At 29.6% G+C, this 22,314-nt stretch overlaps 1 protein-coding gene across 2 annotated transcripts; it reads left to right on the top strand.

Moving 5' to 3' along the window:
- Positions 1–5,673: 5,673 nt before the first annotated feature.
- LOC120078786 (putative WRKY transcription factor 31) lies at positions 5,674–9,469 on the top strand. Of its 2 annotated transcripts, none has more exons than XM_090314221.1 (5): positions 5,674–6,090; positions 6,181–6,279; positions 6,365–6,873; positions 7,448–7,561; positions 8,546–9,469. In XM_090314221.1, the coding sequence occupies exons 3-5, from the start codon at positions 6,418–6,420 to the stop codon at positions 9,158–9,160; spliced, it is 1,185 nt and encodes a 394-aa protein (XP_090170347.1). In that variant the 5' UTR covers positions 5,674–6,090; positions 6,181–6,279; positions 6,365–6,417; the 3' UTR covers positions 9,161–9,469. The 2 variants fall into 2 exon arrangements, with proteins under 2 accessions (XP_090170347.1, XP_038889024.1); XM_039033096.2 differs by having other exon boundaries at positions 5,929–6,090; positions 6,358–6,873.
- The last annotated feature ends 12,845 nt before the right edge of the window (positions 9,470–22,314 follow it).

The following is a 22,314-nucleotide window of genomic DNA, read 5'->3' as shown; positions in this document are numbered from 1 at the left end:
ATTTCAAATTTGAAAATCAATTTGAAACCTAACCGAACCGCTTTTTTAATAAATTCATTAAAAGACAATACATACATACATACATACATACATACATATATATATATATATATATATATATATATATATATATATATATATATATATATATATAAAAGCATAAAAAATTAAAGAAAACAAAAAAACCATGAAACTGAACCAAATTGAACCGCTTATAATTCATAATATATGAAATAGCATAAAAAATAAAAAACCGTGAAATCGAATATGCAGTTCGGTTCGGTTTCCAAAAATCATTTTTTAAGATTTGCGGTTTAGTTCGGTTTGAGCCCCAAACCAAACTGAACCGAACCGTGAACACCCCTAATTGTATCAACTAAACTCATTTTTATATATGAATCAATTTAGACTCTTAGTTAGAATTTCCTTTGAGAATCGTATAGTCCATTTTGTAAATCGACATTTGAAGAAATCTACACACCTTTGAGAATCAAATGCATGGATGGTTTTCAAGAATAATCATGATGAAAGGTTTAAATTGATTAGGCTATGAAAATTTAGGAGTTTAATTGATTCAAATCATAAGTTTCACACGATATTGGTGGAATAAAATATGAGAGTGTGAAAAATCATTTAAATGATCCTGTGGTGAAAGTTGATATAAACATTGTTGAAGTAACCATTTTTATTGATGTAGCAACCTTTTAAATATCTCAGAAAATGTCTCTTAAGTTTTGGATTTAGTTTCCATCGAGTACCTTGGTTTCAAAATGTTATATTTTTTAATTTTAAATTTTGAGCTCGATTTCAATTTAGTACCAACGTTTTAGAAATACTAAAATTATGCATTTGAGTTTTGCTTCAATTTAATTTTTAGTTTCAACTTTTAACCTTGATGTTTATTTAATACTCACTTCAACTTTTTATATTAATTTATCTTAACTAATTTCAAATTACTAAAAGAATTATCATTAGTTAAGTTTCAATGTTATTTTTTTTTGTCTAGGTGACCCTAGGGTTAAAAATGTATTTTTATTCTAAATTTTATTGTTGGTTTGGGATACCACATGTTTCCCCATCCCTATAAAACTACCAACTCCGTTGAAGAACTGCGTCAATAACATTTTTTTTTGAATTCATGATGGCCTCTGCTAGAGGAGATATTATAGATAATTTTGGATCAAATGTTATAATCGACATAAAATAAAAAGAGAAGTAACAAGGTCGAAAAAATAACAAGATTTGGACCACAGATTGGTTCATGTCAAAGTCCAAATTAATGTGTTTGACCTCGACCTCAGCTAAGACCGAACCTAGGAGAAATAGGGACATGTGTCCCATGCATACCAGCATCACCCTAGGGACCAAAATGGGTTAGGAGAAGTTGACCCTAATTAAAAGCAAAATAGGGATGTCTTCGGCTTGTAAGTTATATGATTACCACTCTGAAACCTTATTAGAACAATCGAAACCAATTACCCTTATAAATACAATTATTATAGCTCCATATGTGAGGTAACTTGAATTATTCTTAAACTCCATAGCTTCCACAATTTTTCCTCTCTAACTTAAAGCATTTTGTGGCAAGCACCACACCGGTGTTCAGGTTTTCTCTTTTGTAAGCTCGTTCTTCCCCTTTCGATAAATTCATTATTGGTGAGAAGAGAAAGGGTGGGAGGATGAGGAGGGAAGGAAAAAAGCCCTAAAATATAAATCAATATAAAAAGGAAAAATATCAATTTACACATTCGAATATGTTCTTATAATTTAATCAATTAAACATTTAAATTTTCATAAGCGAATCAATTTAAATTCTAAGTGCATGTTTGGGAGTGACTTTAAAATCATCAAAATCATTTTTGTTATTTTTAAAATCAATCGAAAACACAATTTTAAACACTCAAAATAATTTAGTTTTCAAGTCTACACTTTTAAATACAATTCTTATATCATTAAAATTAGTTTGAAGAACTAAATACATGTTTACGATGATTCAAAAAATGACCTTGGTGATTTTAGCCAAATCCCTCCAAAAACATGCCCTAAGTTAAGATTATTTCATGTAAAGACCCGTCCCAAAAGGAATGGACCTTGTGATACATTTCAAAATGAGACCTTAAACTATTTTATAACGAAGACAAAATTGTAAAATATCAAAATTCATTGTATTATGCCAATTTTTTTTTTTTTTTTTTTTTAAAAAAACATTTATCTTCAAAATCACCTAACTAGAGATGAAACAATCTTCAAATTCACAAATCTCTAAATTCAAACTTCAATATAATAAATAGAAGTAGTTCAAACTTCAATATTATAAATAGAAGTAAGACACTATTAGTGGGTAGGAATCTTTTTTTGTTGGCATTTAGATGCTTCTCATCACATATACTAGTTGAGTCTAGTATAATTGAAGAAAGATTTAAACTAGAATAGAGATTAAAAAAAAAAGTTTTTTAGTTAAACTCCATAAATTTATTAGTCTTCTTAAGGATACAATTCAATTTCTAAGATGATAAGGAAGAAAAATATATTTTATAATTATACATGTAACTATTGTACTTAGTGCATACCAAATATTATTATTCACACAATCAACAATCCTACAACATATTTCAACGATTATGTAAAGTATGAGTTGAACATGCACAAAAATATGGTTGCAATTAGGGGAAGAACATGAGTCTGTTACTTTTTATTTCTCTATAATTGGAGCATAGAGCCATATCCATGACCTGACTTTTTTTTTTTTTTTTTTTTTTTCCACATTTACATGTTCACAAAATTATATATATATATAGAGAGAGATTTTATATAGAGAGAGGGAGAGAGGGGGGAGAGAGCGCTAGTCAATTTCATGCATATAAAAAATATTGTTCATTAAGATAGTCAAGCTAGTCGATCCAAGTAAGTAGACTCATGCCATATTCCTTCCTAGACTATGGTAGTACTATTAAGAAGCAAACAATCTTCTAGATGTTTGTAACAAATAAGAATATAAAAATGACCAAATCATCTTTAGATAATCACTCAATATCATATTACAATATAAAAGACAACTATTAATGCTATAAACTAATAATTTCAAATTTGTATTTAAAACACTTTCGACAACTAAATTTTTTCTTTTTCTCTTTTAGCATATGATCGATCAAATTGGTCGTTAGAGTTCATCATTAGAGATGAATACAAAGTTGATGGTTGGAGTTGGTCTTCCGAGGTGATCTTTGAAGTTAGTTGTCGAAGGTGATCGCCAAAATTGATCATTGGAAGTGATCTTCGTCGGAGTTGATCCCCTGAAGTGAATATCAATATTGGTCGTTAGAGGTGATTGTGACTAGAATTGATCATTAGAAGTGGTCTTCACTAGAGTTTTTATTAGAGGTTTAACTTACGTGAACCAAACACCTCTAGTGATAAACTTAAAAGGATGAAATCAATATCGTTAGTCTTTATTTTTCTTCTTCTTATTCTGAGATGTTTCTAATTGAGATCGAGTATTTTGACAGTTAGAAAAGATCATTTTCTTAGTATTAAGTTTGACTTTTTCTTTGCTGCTTCGATTTTGTGGACTAGATTTAGATAATGTATCTTATTTTCAAGTATTTTCTTTTTTTGATTTTTTTAGTTCAAATCTGTAAATTAAATTCCAACCTCTAATATTTTAGTTGTGGATATAAAACATCGATCAGCTGAGCAGACGGTTTTGACCATTTGTTAGTTTAATTTTATGTGGTTTATAAGTCGATTCAATAATAATATTTTCTAATATTTTCTAATTTAGTTTTCAAGAAGCATAAATATTACAAAATTTTCAAATTTAGGTCAAAATTATTTCATGAAGCTAAATATTTGACCAAAAAAAAAAAGATTTTTTTCCCTATAACTTATAAATATAATAACAATCACTTACAAAAAAAAAATAATAATAATAAAGAAGAAAGAAAAAAAACTCCAAAATTTTCTACTCAGAAATATCTAAAGATAATTAGTCCAAAATGATTAAACCGTCCTTTTTAAAATGTGCAATTCAATTAAAACGTTCAACATTGTTTAAAACACATGAAAGTATGCAACAGTCTAATTAAAAATTATGGTATAGTTTATTTAAAAAAATTTAAATGATCCTGGTTGAGAGTTGTTTGTAACTAGAGAAAGAGACAAAATTCATAAAAAGCTAAGTTTCATCAAATTTAAATCAAAGAATAATTGATTGATTTGAAACGAAAAAAGAAAATGTTTAAATTTATATACACCAAATTCAATGTATACAAAACTCAATGAGCACAAATTTACATCACATTACTTACTATTGGTTCAATGTAGCTTAAAAACAAAATCGCATTTAAATCATGGGGCTATTTTCAAATATAATAAAATGAATTAAAATATTTATATGATAAAACAAAATTTTCCTATCTATCTATGGTAGACCGCGATAGATTGCGATAGATCTATATCTAAGACACAATAGATACAATAGTAATCTATCACGATCTATCACAGATAGAATATGATATTTTGTTATATTTATAAATATTTTCAACAGTTTAATCATTTAAAATAATTTAAATATCATACCTTTAAAATTACAAAGACCAAGCAAAACAAAAATATGAAAATGTTATATTATAAATTTAGGTTGCAAAACACTTCTAATTTAGAGCACAAAGTATACTTAGTTTTATTTTATAATATATAATTTTAAGTTTCTATTTAAATTTTTGAAAATTTAGACCTTTTAGTTGATGTTATAATATCATCCAATTATGAATTTTATGATATTTTAATTTGTTTTTATGATTAGTAAAACATCATAAGTTCATAAACCTAATTTTACTCTACGTGGGATATATAGTCAACTAACACAATCAATCAACCAAATTGAAACCCACGACTCATTAGCAAAACATGACATGTTTGACCAAAACTGTATTGAAGAAAAATTTTAAATATGTAGCATTGAATTTTGAATTTACTTTTTTTTTTTAATCTATACACGTCATGATTTTACACTTTTATCCTTGAATTTCTACTATTACCCACTTTTTGTGATTTGTATTGAATTTCAATTAATTAAATTAGTTTTCACTTTTGATCTTTATTAAAATTAATTGAAAAATTCAAATGTGATTACTTCCAATTATTTAATTGAAAGATAACACCAAAGACTAAAGGTCAAACGTTAGTTACTTAGGGGTGAAAGTATAAAATCTATAAATTTATAAACTAAATAGAAATTAAATTTAAAATTTTAAGGTAAATTTATAGTATTATGAAACATAAGGATCAAACTTAAAAAAATAGGCCTTTTTTTTTCTCTAAATAAAAAAAAAATTAAAATCATAGGTGCAGGTTTAAAAACCACTCCAAATCATTGGTAGGAGTAGAATTTTTTTCTTTTAAATAAAAAAACAGCTTTGAAAAGCATGGGTACAAAAATTAATAAGAATTGAAGGAAAAGAAAATTTGGGTAAAATGTTTGGAAGAGTTGAAAAAGAAGAGAGGGGTCGATGTGGATATATTATTATTATTTATTTAGAATTTTGATATTAATTAATTAAATTAAAAAAGAAAAAAGAAAAAAAGAAAAAAAGAAAAGAAGTTTGAAGTAGTGTTGTGTTGTTCGTCAAGTCTTCCCTTCCAAATTTATAGCCGAGTCCATTGAAACGGTTTGAAAGAAAAAGTGTGTTCTTTTAAGATCTATGGGCAAACCAAGTGGACTCTCCATTGATTCAGATCCATTCTTTCTCTTCTTTTCTTTTTATCCCACTCTTCACCTAAATCAACCACCACCACCACCACCACCGTCTCGCCGCCATGGACGCCGCCGCCCCTTCCCCTTCCCCTCCTCTGCCCACTCCCACTCCCCTCCAATTTCCGGTTAACCTCAATTCCACCCTCCCCGATCCCCACGATTCTCCTCCTCCGCCGCCCCCTCCTCCCCCTCCACCGCCCCCGCCTCCTTCCCCCTCCTCCCACCGCCTTTTCTTCGACGAAATGAACTTCTTCCCCGCCGATGATAAATCCCGCGTTCTTCTCTCTGCTTCTCACTCCAATCTCACTCCAATCAAACTCGACTTCAATGTTAACGTTTGTTACAATTATCTTTTTTCTTCTTCTTCTTCTTCTTTAATTTGTTAAATGGATTTTGAAGAATTGGGTTTTGATTTAAATTTGCAGACGGGGTTGAATCTTTTGACGACGAATTCCTGTAGCGATCAATCCATGGTAGACGATGGAGTTTCACCAAACCCAGAAGAAAAAAGAGTAAAAAATGAGGTGAATTTCTTTAATAGAACATTTCTCTGTTTTTTTTTTTTTTTTTTTTTGGATTGATTGAACTATGATGATAATCAGAGAGCAGTTCTTCAAGCTGAATTAGAGAGGATAAATTCAGAGAATCTAAGATTAAAAGACATGTTAAATCAAGCGACGACCAATTACCAAGCGCTGCAGATGCAATTCAACACACTAATTCAAACTCAGAAAACAGAGGAGGCTGGTGACCCGATTGAGGAAAACGCCGACGGCGGCAGAGGGAACAATAACAACAATAATATTATTAGTAATAAGCTGGTGCCCAGACAATTTATGGATCTTGGACTGGCAACCAATATGGAAATGGATGAGCCATCGATGTCGTCATCGGAAGGGAGAAGTGGAGAGAGACCCCGGTCACCGGGAACCACCGGAGAAGTAGCGTCCTCGAAACGGCATAGCCCAGATCAATCTTCCAATTGGGGTTCCAATAATAATAACAACAACAATAAAGTTCCTAAATTCAATTCTTCTTCGGGTAAAGATGTGGATCAAACTGAAGCTACCATGAGAAAGGCTAGAGTCTCCGTTCGAGCCAGATCAGAAGCACCCATGGTAATTACCATAATTTTCAACTTTTTTTTTTCTCTATCATTTTTAAAAAATAATTTAAATAAGTGGGACGATTAATACTCGGAGGCATAACGGAGTGTATTAGTTGGAGAGTATTTCTATGATTAGGTGTTTTAAGTTGATTTTTTTTTTTTTTTTTTTTTTTGTGAATATAACTTGTGATTAATGCATCTAAATATCTATTAATTCCTACCTTTATTGTAGCTAAAAAATATACTTCTTTTTAGTTCAACCAACAAGTTAAAGTTAGATATATAATTAGTCAAAATGGAGTGAATAAGTTTAAGGGACAAAATTAAAATGGTTAGGAATAGTTTGGTTAGTTGAATCGAATATAACTTTTTCCTTTATTGTTGAGTGATTAATGCATTTGCTAATTCTTCATTTATTACACCAAAAAAGAGTACATATTTTTTGGTTATCGAGTTAAAAAACCAAGGTAGAATAGCTATATAATTGATCCGAACGGAGTGAGTAAGTTTAAGGGTTAAGAAGTGAATTAATTAGGTAAAAGAAATGAAAAATTGAGACATTTGTTTTGATTTGAACTGTATAGATAACAGATGGATGTCAATGGAGAAAATATGGACAAAAAATGGCGAAGGGAAACCCTTGTCCACGAGCTTACTACCGGTGCACAATGGCCGCCGGCTGCCCAGTTAGAAAACAAGTAAGTCATACTCACCTACACTCTCTCTTTAATCTGTCACATCATAATTTGCTTTTGCTTATATATATAATAAAAACCATATGGATGTGATTTCCTTTGTTTTTTTTTTCCAGAAATTATAATATGTATATTATCTACCTTTTCATCCCTATATAAAAATGATACTATCAATGTAGAGAGGAGAGGAGATTCTCTGTATAAAATTGGGGTGGGGGGATTTGATTCTCTATTTAGTTTTTTTACATAATTGATTTTTTTTTTAAAAAAAATTAAATAGTTAGTTTTTCCTTGACCTACAAAATTTAAATTTAAACATTATATAGCGATGTTCATAATAATAATAATGTTTAAATATTACTTCATTACTGTATTTTCAAAATGTTTATTTTACATATTGGTCCTATACTTTCAACTTTTGATCCCTTCATTATCATTTGAATCAAAATGGTCCCTTATTTAAAGTTCAAGAATCAAAATGTACCAAAATTAAAAGTAAATGACCAAAATGAACCTTTTGAAAATAAAGGGACTAAAATAAACCAAAATCAAAGTTACACAAACCAAAATAGTATTTAAATTTAATAATGATGACGATTAAAATGCAAATGAGGCGAGCTAGGAACTATCAAGGGTTTCCATCCCTATTAAGCTTCGAAAGATTTTTTTCTTCTCACCGCCCTCTTTCAACAAAGATCGTATATTTACAATTGACAACTTAAGCATAAATTTAAAATATTATATCATCGATTAAAAGGAAAAAAAAAAGTCTAAAATTCATTTTCTTTATCAAATATAAATGGTTGAGATATATATGAAAGAAAAAAAAAACTTAGTCATATTAATATATTATTTATCCACCAATTTTGCTACACATTATAATTTACTAAATCTTAATTATCTATAATAAGATTTAATTTTTTTATTTGTTTGAAAATGTATATGAAATTGACAACTTCTTTTTGGTTGTATATATATAAAAAATAGGTACAAAGATGTGCAGAAGACAAAACAATTTTGATAACCACCTACGAAGGAAACCACAACCACCCATTGCCGCCGGCTGCCATGGCAATGGCTTCCACAACTTCATCGGCGGCCAGAATGCTTCTATCAGGATCCATGTCAAGTGCAGACGGTTTAATGAACTCAAATTTTCTAGCAAGAACCCTATTGCCATGTTCTTCAAGCATGGCTACAATCTCAGCCTCAGCTCCATTTCCCACTGTCACATTGGACCTAACTCAAAACCCTAATTCTTTATTCCAACGCCCCACCACCGGTCACTTCCCGATCCCGTTTGCGGCCGGTCCACCCCAAAACTTCCCGCAGATCTTCGGACATGCATTGTACAATCAATCAAAATTCTCCGGCCTCCAAATGTCGAAGGATATTGAGGCACCACCGCCACCTCCACCACAGCAAAATCCATTGGCCGACACATTGACCGCAGCGGGTGCAGCGATCGCTTCCGACCCGAATTTCATTGCTGCATTGGCTACGGCGATGACGTCGTTGATCGGCGGACCGCATCATCAAAAGGAGAATGGTAATGGCAATAGTAATGTTGATAATAATACAAGTAGCAACTCCCAACAGTAACACCAAGAACAACAACATGATTCAAAGGTTATAATTGCCATTTTTCAGAACCAAGAAAAGAACTTTTTTTTTCTTTTTTAAATATATATATATATATATAGATGTATATACACATGAAAAGAAAAAGAGAAGAATCCTATTTGGAGTAGTTAGAAATTTAAACTATTCATTTGTTATTTTTCTTTTCTTTCTTTTATTTCCTCATATATTTGGTTGAGAGGATGGTTTTTTCTTTTTCCCACATATACATAGTTTTGTTTTTATTACTTAATAAGATCAAACATTCCATTCTTTCATGTTCATACAAAAGGAAGGAAATTCACATCTTTATTCTTTCTATGATTTAATGCATTTAATATTATTTATTTTATTATAATAATTTTGTTTGGTTGAAGATGTGGAAAGGGGAAGAAAAAGTAATATATATCCAAAGCGTGTGGAAAAGACGCTTTATTATATGCTGGATATTGAGATATCGCCAGAATGTTGACCTTAGAACAAACTACAAATGGTAAATATCTTTAAAAAAAAAAAACCAAATAAACAAAAATAAATATCATTATTTATTAACGATAAACTACTATAGTTTGATAAACATTTAACATTTTATTATGTTTAAAAATATTTTCTAACAGTTTATTATTTGAAATAATTATCCAAAAAATTAAACATCTTGTGGTTCAGGAAAAAAATTGTTCAAATATAAATCTTTATAGAACATAGTTTGTATAAATCTTTACATAATTATAATTATTCCTTTTGTGGATTATTATAGGGTTCGAAAAAAGAAATTTATACAGTATGGAGGCATGGCAAGAGTAAATAAAAATAAGAAGAAGGAAAGAAAATACATTTTCAATTTAGTTTCTAAATTTTAAAATGTTATCATTATTATTTTAGTCTTTAATTTTTTTGGTTTGTTTCAATTAGATTTTAAAATGTTACAACTTTACTTTTGAGATTTGAATTTTGTTTTAATTTGATCCCAAAATTTCAAGACACTTTTGATCTCATTATTTCACTGAATACCCACTTTGCAACTTTGGTATTAATTTTTATTAATCAATTTAAAAGAATTAAAAGAATTATAATCAATGGAGTTTTACTATTTTTTTTAATCTTTATTAACATTAAAGTTAAAATTTTATTTCAAACATTACCTTCAAAGACTGAAAGTGAGTAATTAGTGAAAAATCAAGACTAAAAGTATAAAATTTGAAACTTAAGGACCAAATTAAAACAAATATCAAATTTCAAAGGTGAAATTATAAAATTATGAAACATAAACGCTAAACTAAAACCAAACTCAAAACTTAATGACATGGTAACCATTTGGTTTTTAGTTTTTGTTTGTGAAAATTAAATGTATAGACACTACTTCTCCCTCATATATTTCTTCCTTAGTTTGTTATATACTTTCTACCAATGGTTTAAAAATCCAAGTCGAATTTTAAAAACTAAAAAAGTAACTTTTAAAAACTTGTTTTTTGTTTTTAGAATTTGACTAAAAATTAAATTAAGATGTAAATTATTATAAAAAATGAGAAGAAAAACAAAATAATTATCCTACGAAACCTAAAGATTAAAATTTAAGGATGAAATTAAAATAAGATGGATTAGGGACTAAAAGAAGTGGGAAAGGGAAAAGGGGTTTGGAATAGTAAATGGAGTTACGTGTAGCAAAGGGCAGTCAACAAAATCGTCTCATAATAAAAGATGTTATTAATTAATAACTTATAAGAAGAAGAAAAAAACAAAACAAAGCGAGGGAGTGTTATTGTAAAAAGATAGCTTTTTTAAAGCTAAACAGAAAGCAACCTTCTGCTTGTCAACTTGGAACTGTCTTTATTTTTTGGCCGTTTTGAAGCCTTGTGGCATGGACTCACAAATGTCAATTTCTACGCTTCTCTTTTACTTCCCTACTTTTTGAGGATTTTTGTTTGACATTATTAGTTTTTGTTAGGCTCCAAAATTTGGAGAAAGTTCAGAATTTGCTTTGTAATTAATTTATGTGGTGGTAAATGATATCATAACACTTTATAACCTGAGTAAAATTATTAGTCTTTTGGTTCAATGACGTTTGGTTTGATATTTAGATTGGCTCTTGATTTGATTTAGCCTTTGTTGATCTTTTTGGATTTACTATTGATCTGTTGATCTTTTTGAATTGGCTATTGGCTATTGGCTATTGACTTGATGGTCTATCTTTGGATTGTCGAAACTTGTTGTATGATCGACTCTATACTCGTTGATCTTCTTGGATTTATCTCTAACTTGTGTAGTTCTTCTTGGATGTTGGTCATTGACTTGTTGACTGATTAACGTTTTGCTTGTTCACATTTGAAAAAAATAAAATGGATCTAACATAGAATACAAAGGTCAAGCAAGATGTTATAGACAATATGTATGACAAGTGGGTAATATAGGAAAAAATAGAAATTGAAAGACACAGAGATTGATAACCAAGTTTGATGCAATACATATCACTTATAACTTAGGAGGGTCGTGTGCCCGTGGAAAGAAATTTCATCATATAAAGAATTTAACAATTACAACGAAAAGTTCTTATCTAATAGGCCTCCTCTTTAATGACTCACATATAGGTTTCTCTTTAGTTTCAACTTAGCCTCCCCTCACTTCCACAATAATGTTTCTTCAAACTTTATATGAGATCCCCTCAATAAAAATACTTAGGCTCCCCTAAGTGTGACTCTCCCTTTCAATGTACTTAGGCTCCTCCTAAATACCATATCAAAAGAAATCTCCTCCCAAGTTCTAAAACGACTACCTAGCACAAAACCTCAATGAGAAATATGAAGATTTTCAATAACAATACAAAAAAGTTGAGACTTAAATAAATTCAATTCGAGTTGGATCAATAGTTGCACCAGATTATCTAAACTAGGTTGGCACAATCTTAACACCCTAGTGATATCTCATTCCATTCATTAGATCATGAATAATGAAATTACAGAGGGCTAGAAAGAAGCCCCATTAAGATGAGACCAACAGCCGGTTAGCATATATATATATATATATCATCCTAAAGCTTTGAAGTACTTTTGGTGGAGTCCTCAAAAGTGCGTCTGTTACGCTCGTTCCAGATTATTCACAAAGTAGCCATGGAAGCATTGAAATGATGATGGACATCTTTGTTTTATGTTTTGCATCACAAAGGCCTCGCCGGTGATTTTGAATATTAGAGTTATTGAGAATTATATTTAGTTGGACTTGAAGCATATTCCAAACATGAACAGTGATATGACAACCCGTAAAAAGGTCATCCATATCTTCACCATTGTTTCTGCATAAGGGACATAACTAGGAACTCTTTTCACCATGTTGCTCAATTTTTATCTATAATAAAATTAGCTAATCTCAATGTCCTTAACAACTTTCTAAAATTTACCCTTTTAACTTATTAGTCTTCTTATTGTTCAAGAAGTTCCATCTTTTGTTTTGTTTTTTTTCGTTGTTTTATTTTATTTTTGCTTGAGTACTAATGAAAATGGAAGATTTAATTCACACTACAGTTTTTTTGGTCGTCAACACATCTATACTTCACTTGAATTATGCTTATTTTAATATCTTTTGCTTAAAGTGATTTTTTTTTCTTTAAATTTAATTTGGGATATATCTAATTCCAAATTTATTAATAGATAATATTATCATCAATTTAAACATAAATTAAAACTTTTCTCGCATTTGTAGTTGCAAATTTGTTATTTCAAAATGGGGATAGTCAAGACATTGATATTAAATTTGAAACTTTCATCAAATGAGACTTTTCCTATACTATTAGAATCTATTAATTTTTAAGTTAAGAAAATTTTATTTCTTTCACCCACATCAAACAATTCAAGAATAATAAGTGATTTAGTTTAGAGTGGACCTAAACACAACTCAAAAGTCAACACTTTCATGAATCAATCAACTTCTAGAAATATTGAATATGGATTATTCATTCAGAAGGATTGGTTTACTTTGATTTTCTGTAGACTATGCCACATGACTAATGTTTTAAAAAAGTTGATCTATGAAACTATCCCAGGCTCAATTTTCTAATTAATATGAGTATATATGATAAATTAAATTTTTTTAGTATATAGAAAGTTATATTTGAATGTTTCAAAGACGTGGAATTAAAATTATTTCCTTAAAAATAGTAAAATTTATTTCAAAATTCATAGTTATTAATTAATTCAAAAACATGTTAGAATGAGAAATTTCAACTAATCACAAGTTGCCACGTCATCAAACGAAAGTCTAGTCTATTATAGAAATTATAAATTAGATTGGGCCGAGTAATTAAAGTTGCTCGGGCCCAACCTAGTTCAAGCCTATGATGAAATTTTGGGTCAAATTAAAGATGGGGCTCAAGTCCAATGGTCCAACAACAACTGACCCTAAGCTCATATAAAACTCATGAAAAATCTCTATAAATAGAGGTCTTTCTCTTTCTTTGGGGTAAGTTAGAAGCATTGACAACAAAGTGCTAAAACTCTGAAAACTTGAAATTGAAGGAAGCTCTGATCGACCTCAAGATTACAACCTTTTGAAGATTGAAGACTTAGAAGAATAAAATCTTCTTGAATTCCAGAAGACTAAAGCTCTGATCGATTTCACTTTTACAACTTTCCTAGAGGTTGGAAAGAATCGAAGCTGAAGCTCTGAAGTGTTGAACCTCGAAAGACTAAAGCTCCAAAGATCAACTTTCACTCTATTGGAGATTTAAAGATTAAAGCTCATAAAACTTCTAAAATATCACAAGACTTCCTAAAACTCTTGAAGTTAAAAGCTCTAATGGGATCTAAGCAGATCAACAAGCTAAATGTCGATCCAAGCCGATTAACAAACCAAAGGTCAATCCAAACTAATCATCAAGATCAACAAGTCCAAAGATCGATTCTTCAAAAAGAACATAAAACCCAAAGACCGATCATCCCAGAATATCAACAAGTTTAAAGAATAAAGTTTATTTTTAGAGAGAAGGCATCAAAGCATTATATATATTAAAAATTGTAGTCATTATACTGAAATCAATACAAATACAAAGTTCAAATTCAAACCAATTAAATTTCTCTCTAAATCTCATTGAACAAAAAAACTTAAATTTTTTTTTTTTATACAATCGGCATAAAACGAAGACTAGCAAAAACTAAAACAACAATATTCCTCTTTAAAAACAATAAACATGAAAATAATCAAGCTCTAAATATACATTATTTTAAAAATAAAATTAAAAGTTTATTCTAAATACGTTCTAATCAAATTGGTTTTAAAATAAAAATGAAAATGTATTTTTAACAAACATGGGTGTTGGTGCGGAAATTTTCGTTGGACTAGATGTGATTTTGAAAGGATCAAATGTCCACGAAAGCGTGTGTTCATGTTTTTTGATTTCTTGAGAGAATTATAAATACAAAAATAATGAGAAGGTTAAATATCATACTTTTGCCGATCCATGATTGTAACAAAATCTTCTCCTCAAATTGGTAATCTTCTTCTTGAAGTCTTCATTTTCCACGAGATCTTCTTTGCTATGACCCTGACAAAGATTCGGTTTGTGAGAACTGCTCTTGAAAGATGAAGGGAATTGGGAGGAAGAATTTTTAAAAAACATTTTTCTAAAATTGGGAGAATTTTCTTGGAAGAGAATTCTCTACAGAATGTTTCGCAGTCTGATCTTATATAAACTCTTTGTACATGATACTCCTACTCGCATGTCTCCACATAAATGGTTTGGATAAAATTATTTGTAACTATTACAAAGTGGGTCGTATCATAGTGTCACTAGGATAAGACACCCAACTTTTTCCATACCATAGACTTTTAGGTTATTTCTTAAACATGATTCATCTGTATGTCAACTGTTCAAGACTACATATAATAACTTTGAATTTTATAATAACCTTGCATTTTAAGTTTGTTATTTTATTTATATGAATTTGGTTTTCATATTTCAAATCATTCTTATTTTTTTGCTTTTAGTTTCTTTATTTTATCATTTTTTTTAAAAAAATTTATGATGTATACATCTTAAACTCTGCTTGTTGTATTGTTTAAGTTATGATATTGTATTATGTTGTCAATTTCTTCTTGATTTATTGTCGTTACAATGTTATTGTACGAAAGTCAGTAAATTTATGAATTATTAGAACTACTCACTTATAAATTATTTTTATTGAATTATAAATTTCCTGTTAACAAAATTTTTATTCTATTCATACATTGACCCTCCAACTTTTGGTGTCAAGATTGTCCATTAAGATGAAATATCAAGGATAAAAATTTGTGCCTTAGTTGATCAACTAATATCAACTCAATGGGTCTCCTCTCTCTTTAAGTGGTTGGTGGTTAGATGATAATCGGTTTGGTTTTCTAAATTTTGAGATCAATCAAGAACCAACGAAAAATCAAATTGAACTGATCGATTTTATTAAAAAGAAAAAAAAACCAAATTAACCATTGTCCAATAAAAAAAACCAATACTAATAGTTCGATTTCTAATTGGGTTCTTGACACTTTTAAAAGGTTGTGTAATGTGCTTGCGAATTTGATAGGATTTCGAAAGAAATTGGAGAAAAAATGTGTTCGAAATTAGGTTGTAATACAACTCGAAAACTCAATACGTGGTTCATGAAAATTAGTAATTACTCCTCCTCCATGCCTGTCTTTTCAATGGTTTTAGATCGGTTTCACCTCGGTTTGGCTTTTCATTGGTTTTTAAAATAAAAATCCAACCGAATTAAATTGATTTTCTATAATAATAATAAAAAAACATGTCCAAATATCTTACCGAAAAATCGAACCAATTCACATAAATCGGTTCGGTTCAATTTGGTTTGTTGGCTTCTCGGTTTGCTGTTGAACCCGTAGCGGGTCGGTGCTCCCCAGCTCAGTTTTCCCATTGCGATTCGCTTTTTGGGTTTGGTGGGCTTATGGGCCTTAGCCCAAAAACTACGCATAACAAGTGAATCCTATTTGAAGTGTTACAAGATTCCAATAATAATAATAAAAAAAATATTGTCCAAATAATATTATCAAATCTTAATAATTCATGTAAACATAATTATATGATTTAACTCTAAGGAATCGTTTAGTTTAAGGGGGTTTCTATATGGAAATTGGGAACATCTAAATCACATATTTATTTCATAGTTTTCAATTATTTGTCTGGGAATTTGCTATTCCCAATAATTCTCATTTTCCACATATAAAGATTTACAATTCTCTTCCGCAACTCTTTTTTCCCCTCTCCAACTATTTTTATTTTATATATAATTTCATTCTAAATATAGTTAATTAATTAAGTATTTAATATCAATTTAATAAAAACAATATAAATATTTATTTTAATAAATCAACGATAATCTATTGAAATATTTACTTAATTTTTTTAGAATAAATTTTTATCAAATGAATGCAGTTACTTATTTACATGAATTAATAACTTATTAGCCAACAATATCTTAAATATATTTAATTAGTAAACTAGGATTAGTTAACTTTAATCAGTACAACAATTCATATTTAATAGATAATAATTTATTACATTACTGTTTTTTTTAATAATCAAGTAATTATTTATTGAGATTAATTTTAATTTGATTATTCATTAGGAATATGTAATCATTATTGATCTATTAATTATTTATTGTGATTAATTTTTATTACTTTATTCATGATTAGTAAATCATATTTCCGAAACTTTTTTTTTTTACTTTTTATATAATATATTATTTACTAAAATATATTTTTTTGTATTATTTAATTAAAATTAAAATTACTAATGTGAAACTTAACTAATTATAAAAATGATCAAATATTAGATTATAATTAGTATGATGTTCATTAAATATATTAATTTGCTAATTTTAATTATAAATTACTCAATTTTCAAATATTTATAATTAAAATTATTATTGCTTCATAATTATTTTTTTTTTATTGATATATTGAATGTTGTTTATTAGTTAATTGTAATAGATATTAATCTATTACAATTATAAAAGACTTTCATGCTAATTTCATAAATTAAATTCAAACATTATTTTTGTTCATAAAATTCTAATAGTATTTCCATGCACAACCAAATTCAGGCATGTTTGATTTTCAAGCATCCTATTTTCAGACAACTTATTCTCAAACATTTATAAAACCTTAACCAAACGGTCCCTAAAATTGCAATATATTGACTCGTATATATATATATATAATATATATATATATATATATATATATATATATATATATATATAAAAGTACAACCAATGTCCAATGTTACTTATATGGACTTGAAGATCAAAATCAAGAAAATAAGTAAATATCCATTAAATATCAATTATTATTGATATTGTTGTGCTAAAGTTATGTTGAAAAATTATAATCTTCCCAAGTTTTAAGGTTGACAAGAGTAATATAACTTTTTAAAAGTTCCCTAAATAATTTTTTTTTTTTTAAAAAAAAAAGAAAAAAAGATTCCATGCAACCGATTGAGCTCTCCTATTTTGAAAACAACTCCCAGCCTCAAATCCAATTTCTTCAATTCTCGTTTTGGAACACCTTCCCAATTGAGAATAAACCAAACACAAAATCTCTGAGGCAAAATTTAAAAAAATGTTTGGCAGGCAAGCTTCATCCCCCCAAAATCTTTGATTCTCCAATGCCTTAAACAAACTCGACAACATTTAAAATGTTGAGAGGAAGGAAACCGAACTTGAAGTTACATCCTTCATTAGTCTTAGACATTCATTCTCCAAATAAATTCTTCTTCAATTGAACTCAATTGTTCTTTACGAAGTTGTTAAAGAGAAAATATGTGGTACTCTCCACAAGGTACACTATTTGTATGTAACTTCAATTGTTTAGTTAATGTAATGTAGTGAACGTTTTAAAGAGGACGTGAGAGAAACTACAAATGCAATTGATAATCATGATACTAAAAGTTATCATCCAACTTACCATCAAACAAAATCTTTATTGGTTGAAAATGTTGGAGTTAGTATGTAAATAACAGAAGCGAACCGAATCATTAAACACTTTAATTCAATCAATTCTAGCAACTAAATCAGCATGTTCATAACTACAAGTAGGGTTTCTGAAATTTAACTTTGTTGAACTCTTCAAATCTTCAAATTTCAGCTTGAATCTCTTCTTCAAAAGTTGTAGACCACCACTTAAAGTGAGCTGAATTTAAGGAAATTTTGAGAAGAAATTATCTAGCTTTAAGCTAGAGAGTGAAGAACTTCTTCTTCAACCTTATTTCAACAAAATCAGCCATGCAAAACTCTAAAACCAACTCAAGTCTGTCGAGTTTTTATTTAACTCAAGCATGCATTTAGAATGCATCCAAGATTGACACCACCAACTTGTGGATCAAGTGGAAATTTAGTGTCAAATATGGGATAAACACACTAAGTTGAAAAATTGGCTTTAAAATCAATTTTATTTAAAAACAAATTTTAATCTAAATTTCCAAAAACAACAACGCTCCTTCCCCATATGGAGTTCGGAACCCAAAGGCAATCGTTGAATGAATTGTATCTTCTTTGTGTTAGTTGACCCGAACATTTCGAAATGAAAACATCGAAGATATATATATGTGGCAAGCAAGAAAAACGTATTCGCCATAATTACAATATCCTTTGTTGATGCTGATCATGACGACTGAAACGATGTGCAAAATCCAAACCCGGAAAGTCTCTTCAGTATGCGCCTTTCTCCTTACCCAGAAGAAAAATGGAGTCAGTATTTTCCAATGTTAAGACTCTATTCCTCATGGAAGACTCCAAAGCTAGATTTGGAGTCTTGCTCATATGTACTTTCTTTGATCTTCTTTCTTGTCGGATTCTCTGGGTGGACAATCCTTGATTTCCTCTTTCTAGCGCTTTCACCAGAATCCCATTTTCCAACCCCTACCCTTTTCCTTTCAGTCAAGTCTTTTTAGCCTTTTCCTCGAGGAGTCGAGCTGCCTATCTTCTCCTCGAGCCGCACTAGCCCGACGATATCGATCTCATAAATTAAAACAAAAATTGATTTTATTATTTTTTTATTTGAATTTTCATAAAATTCAATTTCAAAATTAATTCAAATAATCAAATTTTAAATAAAATTTAATTCATTAATTAAAATAGTTCAATATCCATTATTAAATTATTAATATACAAATTCCACAAACATGAATCCCTATTCATGCTGATTTAAATATTATCTAATTCTCCAATTTCGTTTAATTCGATAATTAAATGTGTGATTATATCGTATATAATTATTGATTCCCTTAATTCGAATTTGAACGTTTCAAATTCTCTCATCACGCTATTATAAGGTTTAGTCCGTTTGTGAGCTAGTAGGGGACCTAATAGACCTATAGATCATGAGCTCCAACGATTCGAGATTAATTGACTAAACTCTTTAAACCAAATTAATCAACATTCGTTAACTATCGGGTCACTCCACTAAAGCCCAGTAGTTGCACTTCCCTCACTTTAGATATATTTCTTTCTCCTCGATATAACCATAATTAGTAAGTCAACCCTTCACAGGTTGTTTGTAATAACGACTAGGTCAAGAGCAATTTTACTCCCGAGATTACATCTTGTTCCTTAAGTCTCACTGATCCTCTAATAAACAATTGGTATGTGATCCAATTACCAAATCGAGTCCCTCTCGGGCCAATGAGAGGGTAGGGCCCCTTATTCTACCCAGAGTCAGCACTTAAGGAAACAACCTCTCTATTATCCCTAAAAATAGGTAGGAGTGAATTCCGTCTTGTACCCTATTTCCCAGCTATCTACCCGATCTTACCCCTAAAATGGGAGGCTTATTAAGCTGGCACTATTGAGCCAACTCTCACACATGCAAATCTAAAGACAATCCCAAATAAATAGGATTTCATAGTTAGCTCTGGATTAAGGTCAAGTTACCTAGGTCATCGCTTTGAAATAATCAGTCTTAAATAGTAAACAATGTTATAAAGAAAGAGTGACTGTATTTTTTTGTCTGGTCTTATACAAGCTCTTTGTATAGGACGCCTCCACTCGCATGTCTTTACATGAAAGCTTTAAGATCACATCGTTTGTACTAAATAAAAAGTGGGCCGCATCTGAAAATGTTTCTAGAATAAGGTATCTAACCTTATCCATATACTTATAGACTGTTTTGGCTCTCTACTCGAATTTGATCTACTCTTATGTCTCCACATAAAGTCTAAGTACTCATGTCATAGTCATTGATCTTAGTTTATTAGATTTAGTGCAATTTACATATTCAATAACAGTTTTATGGAATAAACTTTAATAACTTCTTTATTGCAAATAGAATATGTTTAATCTTATAAACTGCGAGTTTTAGGACATACAACCTAACATACTCCCACTTCGACTAAAACTCCAATGGGTTTACATATATACATTTACAATGTTGAGTATGAGAGAATAAATACAATAAACAAGGCATTAGATACCCAAAAATTCTTCCACTTGCCCTAGATTTATCTATCTCGTAGTCTTAGTCCCATTAGGTGACCTTTGAACACTTTAGCCAGAAGGGCCTACGTAAAAGGATAAGCTAAGTTTTCTTCTGAGGCTATCTGTGTGACGATCACGTCTCCTTGGTGTATAATCTATTTGATGAGATGGTACTTGTGCTCGATGTGTTTTGGCTTCTAGGTTCTCTGGAATTTGCAACTGCTCAATTGTTATCACAATAGAGGGTGATCGACGGGTGTATATTCGGAACTACTTCCAATTCAGTCAAGAAATTTCTAAGCCATGCCACTTCCTTGGTTGCCTCGCATGCAGCTACATACTCCGCTTCTATGGTGGAGTTAGCAATACAACATTCCTTTATACTCCTCCATACTATAACTCTTCTATTAAGAGTGAATACTGATCCTAAAGTTGATTTCCTTGAATCCACATTGGTTTGAAATCAGAATCAGTGTAACATGTAAGGATCAGATCCTTAGTGTTGGGGTTGATGGCCTAAATCTCATAGGGTTCTGTAGTTTATAATTGTATTGTACAAATATTTTATTAATTTAATAACTTATGAGATGTTTTATTTGAGATTTTGTAGCATTAAACTCACAAGCCAATAAACTATTGAGATTTCGTAGCATTAAATCCACAAACCAATAAGCTAACATCTAAGATTATCATCTGTGAAGGAACTCGTATTGAAGAGATCCTTGAGTGGAAGTAGATCATCCAAATTCCATTAATTATTGAAAATATAATTTACAGTAAACATATAAGATATACATTCAAAATAAATTATAGCATGCTTTTCACAGAAAAAAGGTTCAAGATACATTATCCTTTAAGAACCTTTCTTCGTGAATCTCCCTTAAATAGTGACGTGCCTCGATCAGAAACAACAACTTTTAAAGAACTTCTTCAAGGTTTTCTCGTACCAAATAAGGACACTACCACAAAGAGCCTTTGGTATTCTCAGAGTGAGAACCCAAGAGTGGTAGACTTTGACTATTTTGGTTAGGAGGGATAGTTTGGATGGAGGAAGGAGATTGAGAGAGCTCTCACAAGAATTCACAGAACTTTTCTGCAACTCTCTCAATAGCAAATTGTGCGTTCATTGAGGAAGAAGAAGAAAAAACACTTTTCTTTTATTTCTCTTGCCACAAAATCAATAACCACCCACTAAGGTGGTTGGAAAGAAAAGAGGGTAGTTATTATTAAAATAATAATAAAACAATATAAATAAATATGATAACTAATTTATCATGTCATATTTACATTAAATTATATGTTATATCACCTATAGTTTTAATATTGTGTCACATACAATATAAACTATAGTTTCTTTTCTCTATTTTATGGCATTTAATATAAATTATATTTATATTAAATTTAACAAATCATATTCATAGAAAATATATTTGAATCTCATTCAAATATTTATTTCCTCCTATTAAACTATAATGTACCAAATACATTATGACAATTATATCATATATAATTGAAATAGTTTAATTATATTATATATAATTAAATCTCTCTTATTAATTTGAATAATTTAAATTAACCAAAAACTGATTCTCAATTATCCTTTTGAGCTACCAAGAGGACCTTATGAACCTGTAGCTTGAAATTCCAACGGTACATGAACAATTAATTAAACTCTTTAATTAC

This window comes from Benincasa hispida, chromosome 5 (assembly GCF_027475165.1).
Source record: "Benincasa hispida cultivar pf3 chromosome 5, pf3_genome.v1.1, whole genome shotgun sequence".
Classification (NCBI taxonomy): domain Eukaryota; kingdom Viridiplantae; phylum Streptophyta; class Magnoliopsida; order Cucurbitales; family Cucurbitaceae; genus Benincasa; species Benincasa hispida.
This window is presented reverse-complemented; position numbering and strand designations above follow the sequence as displayed.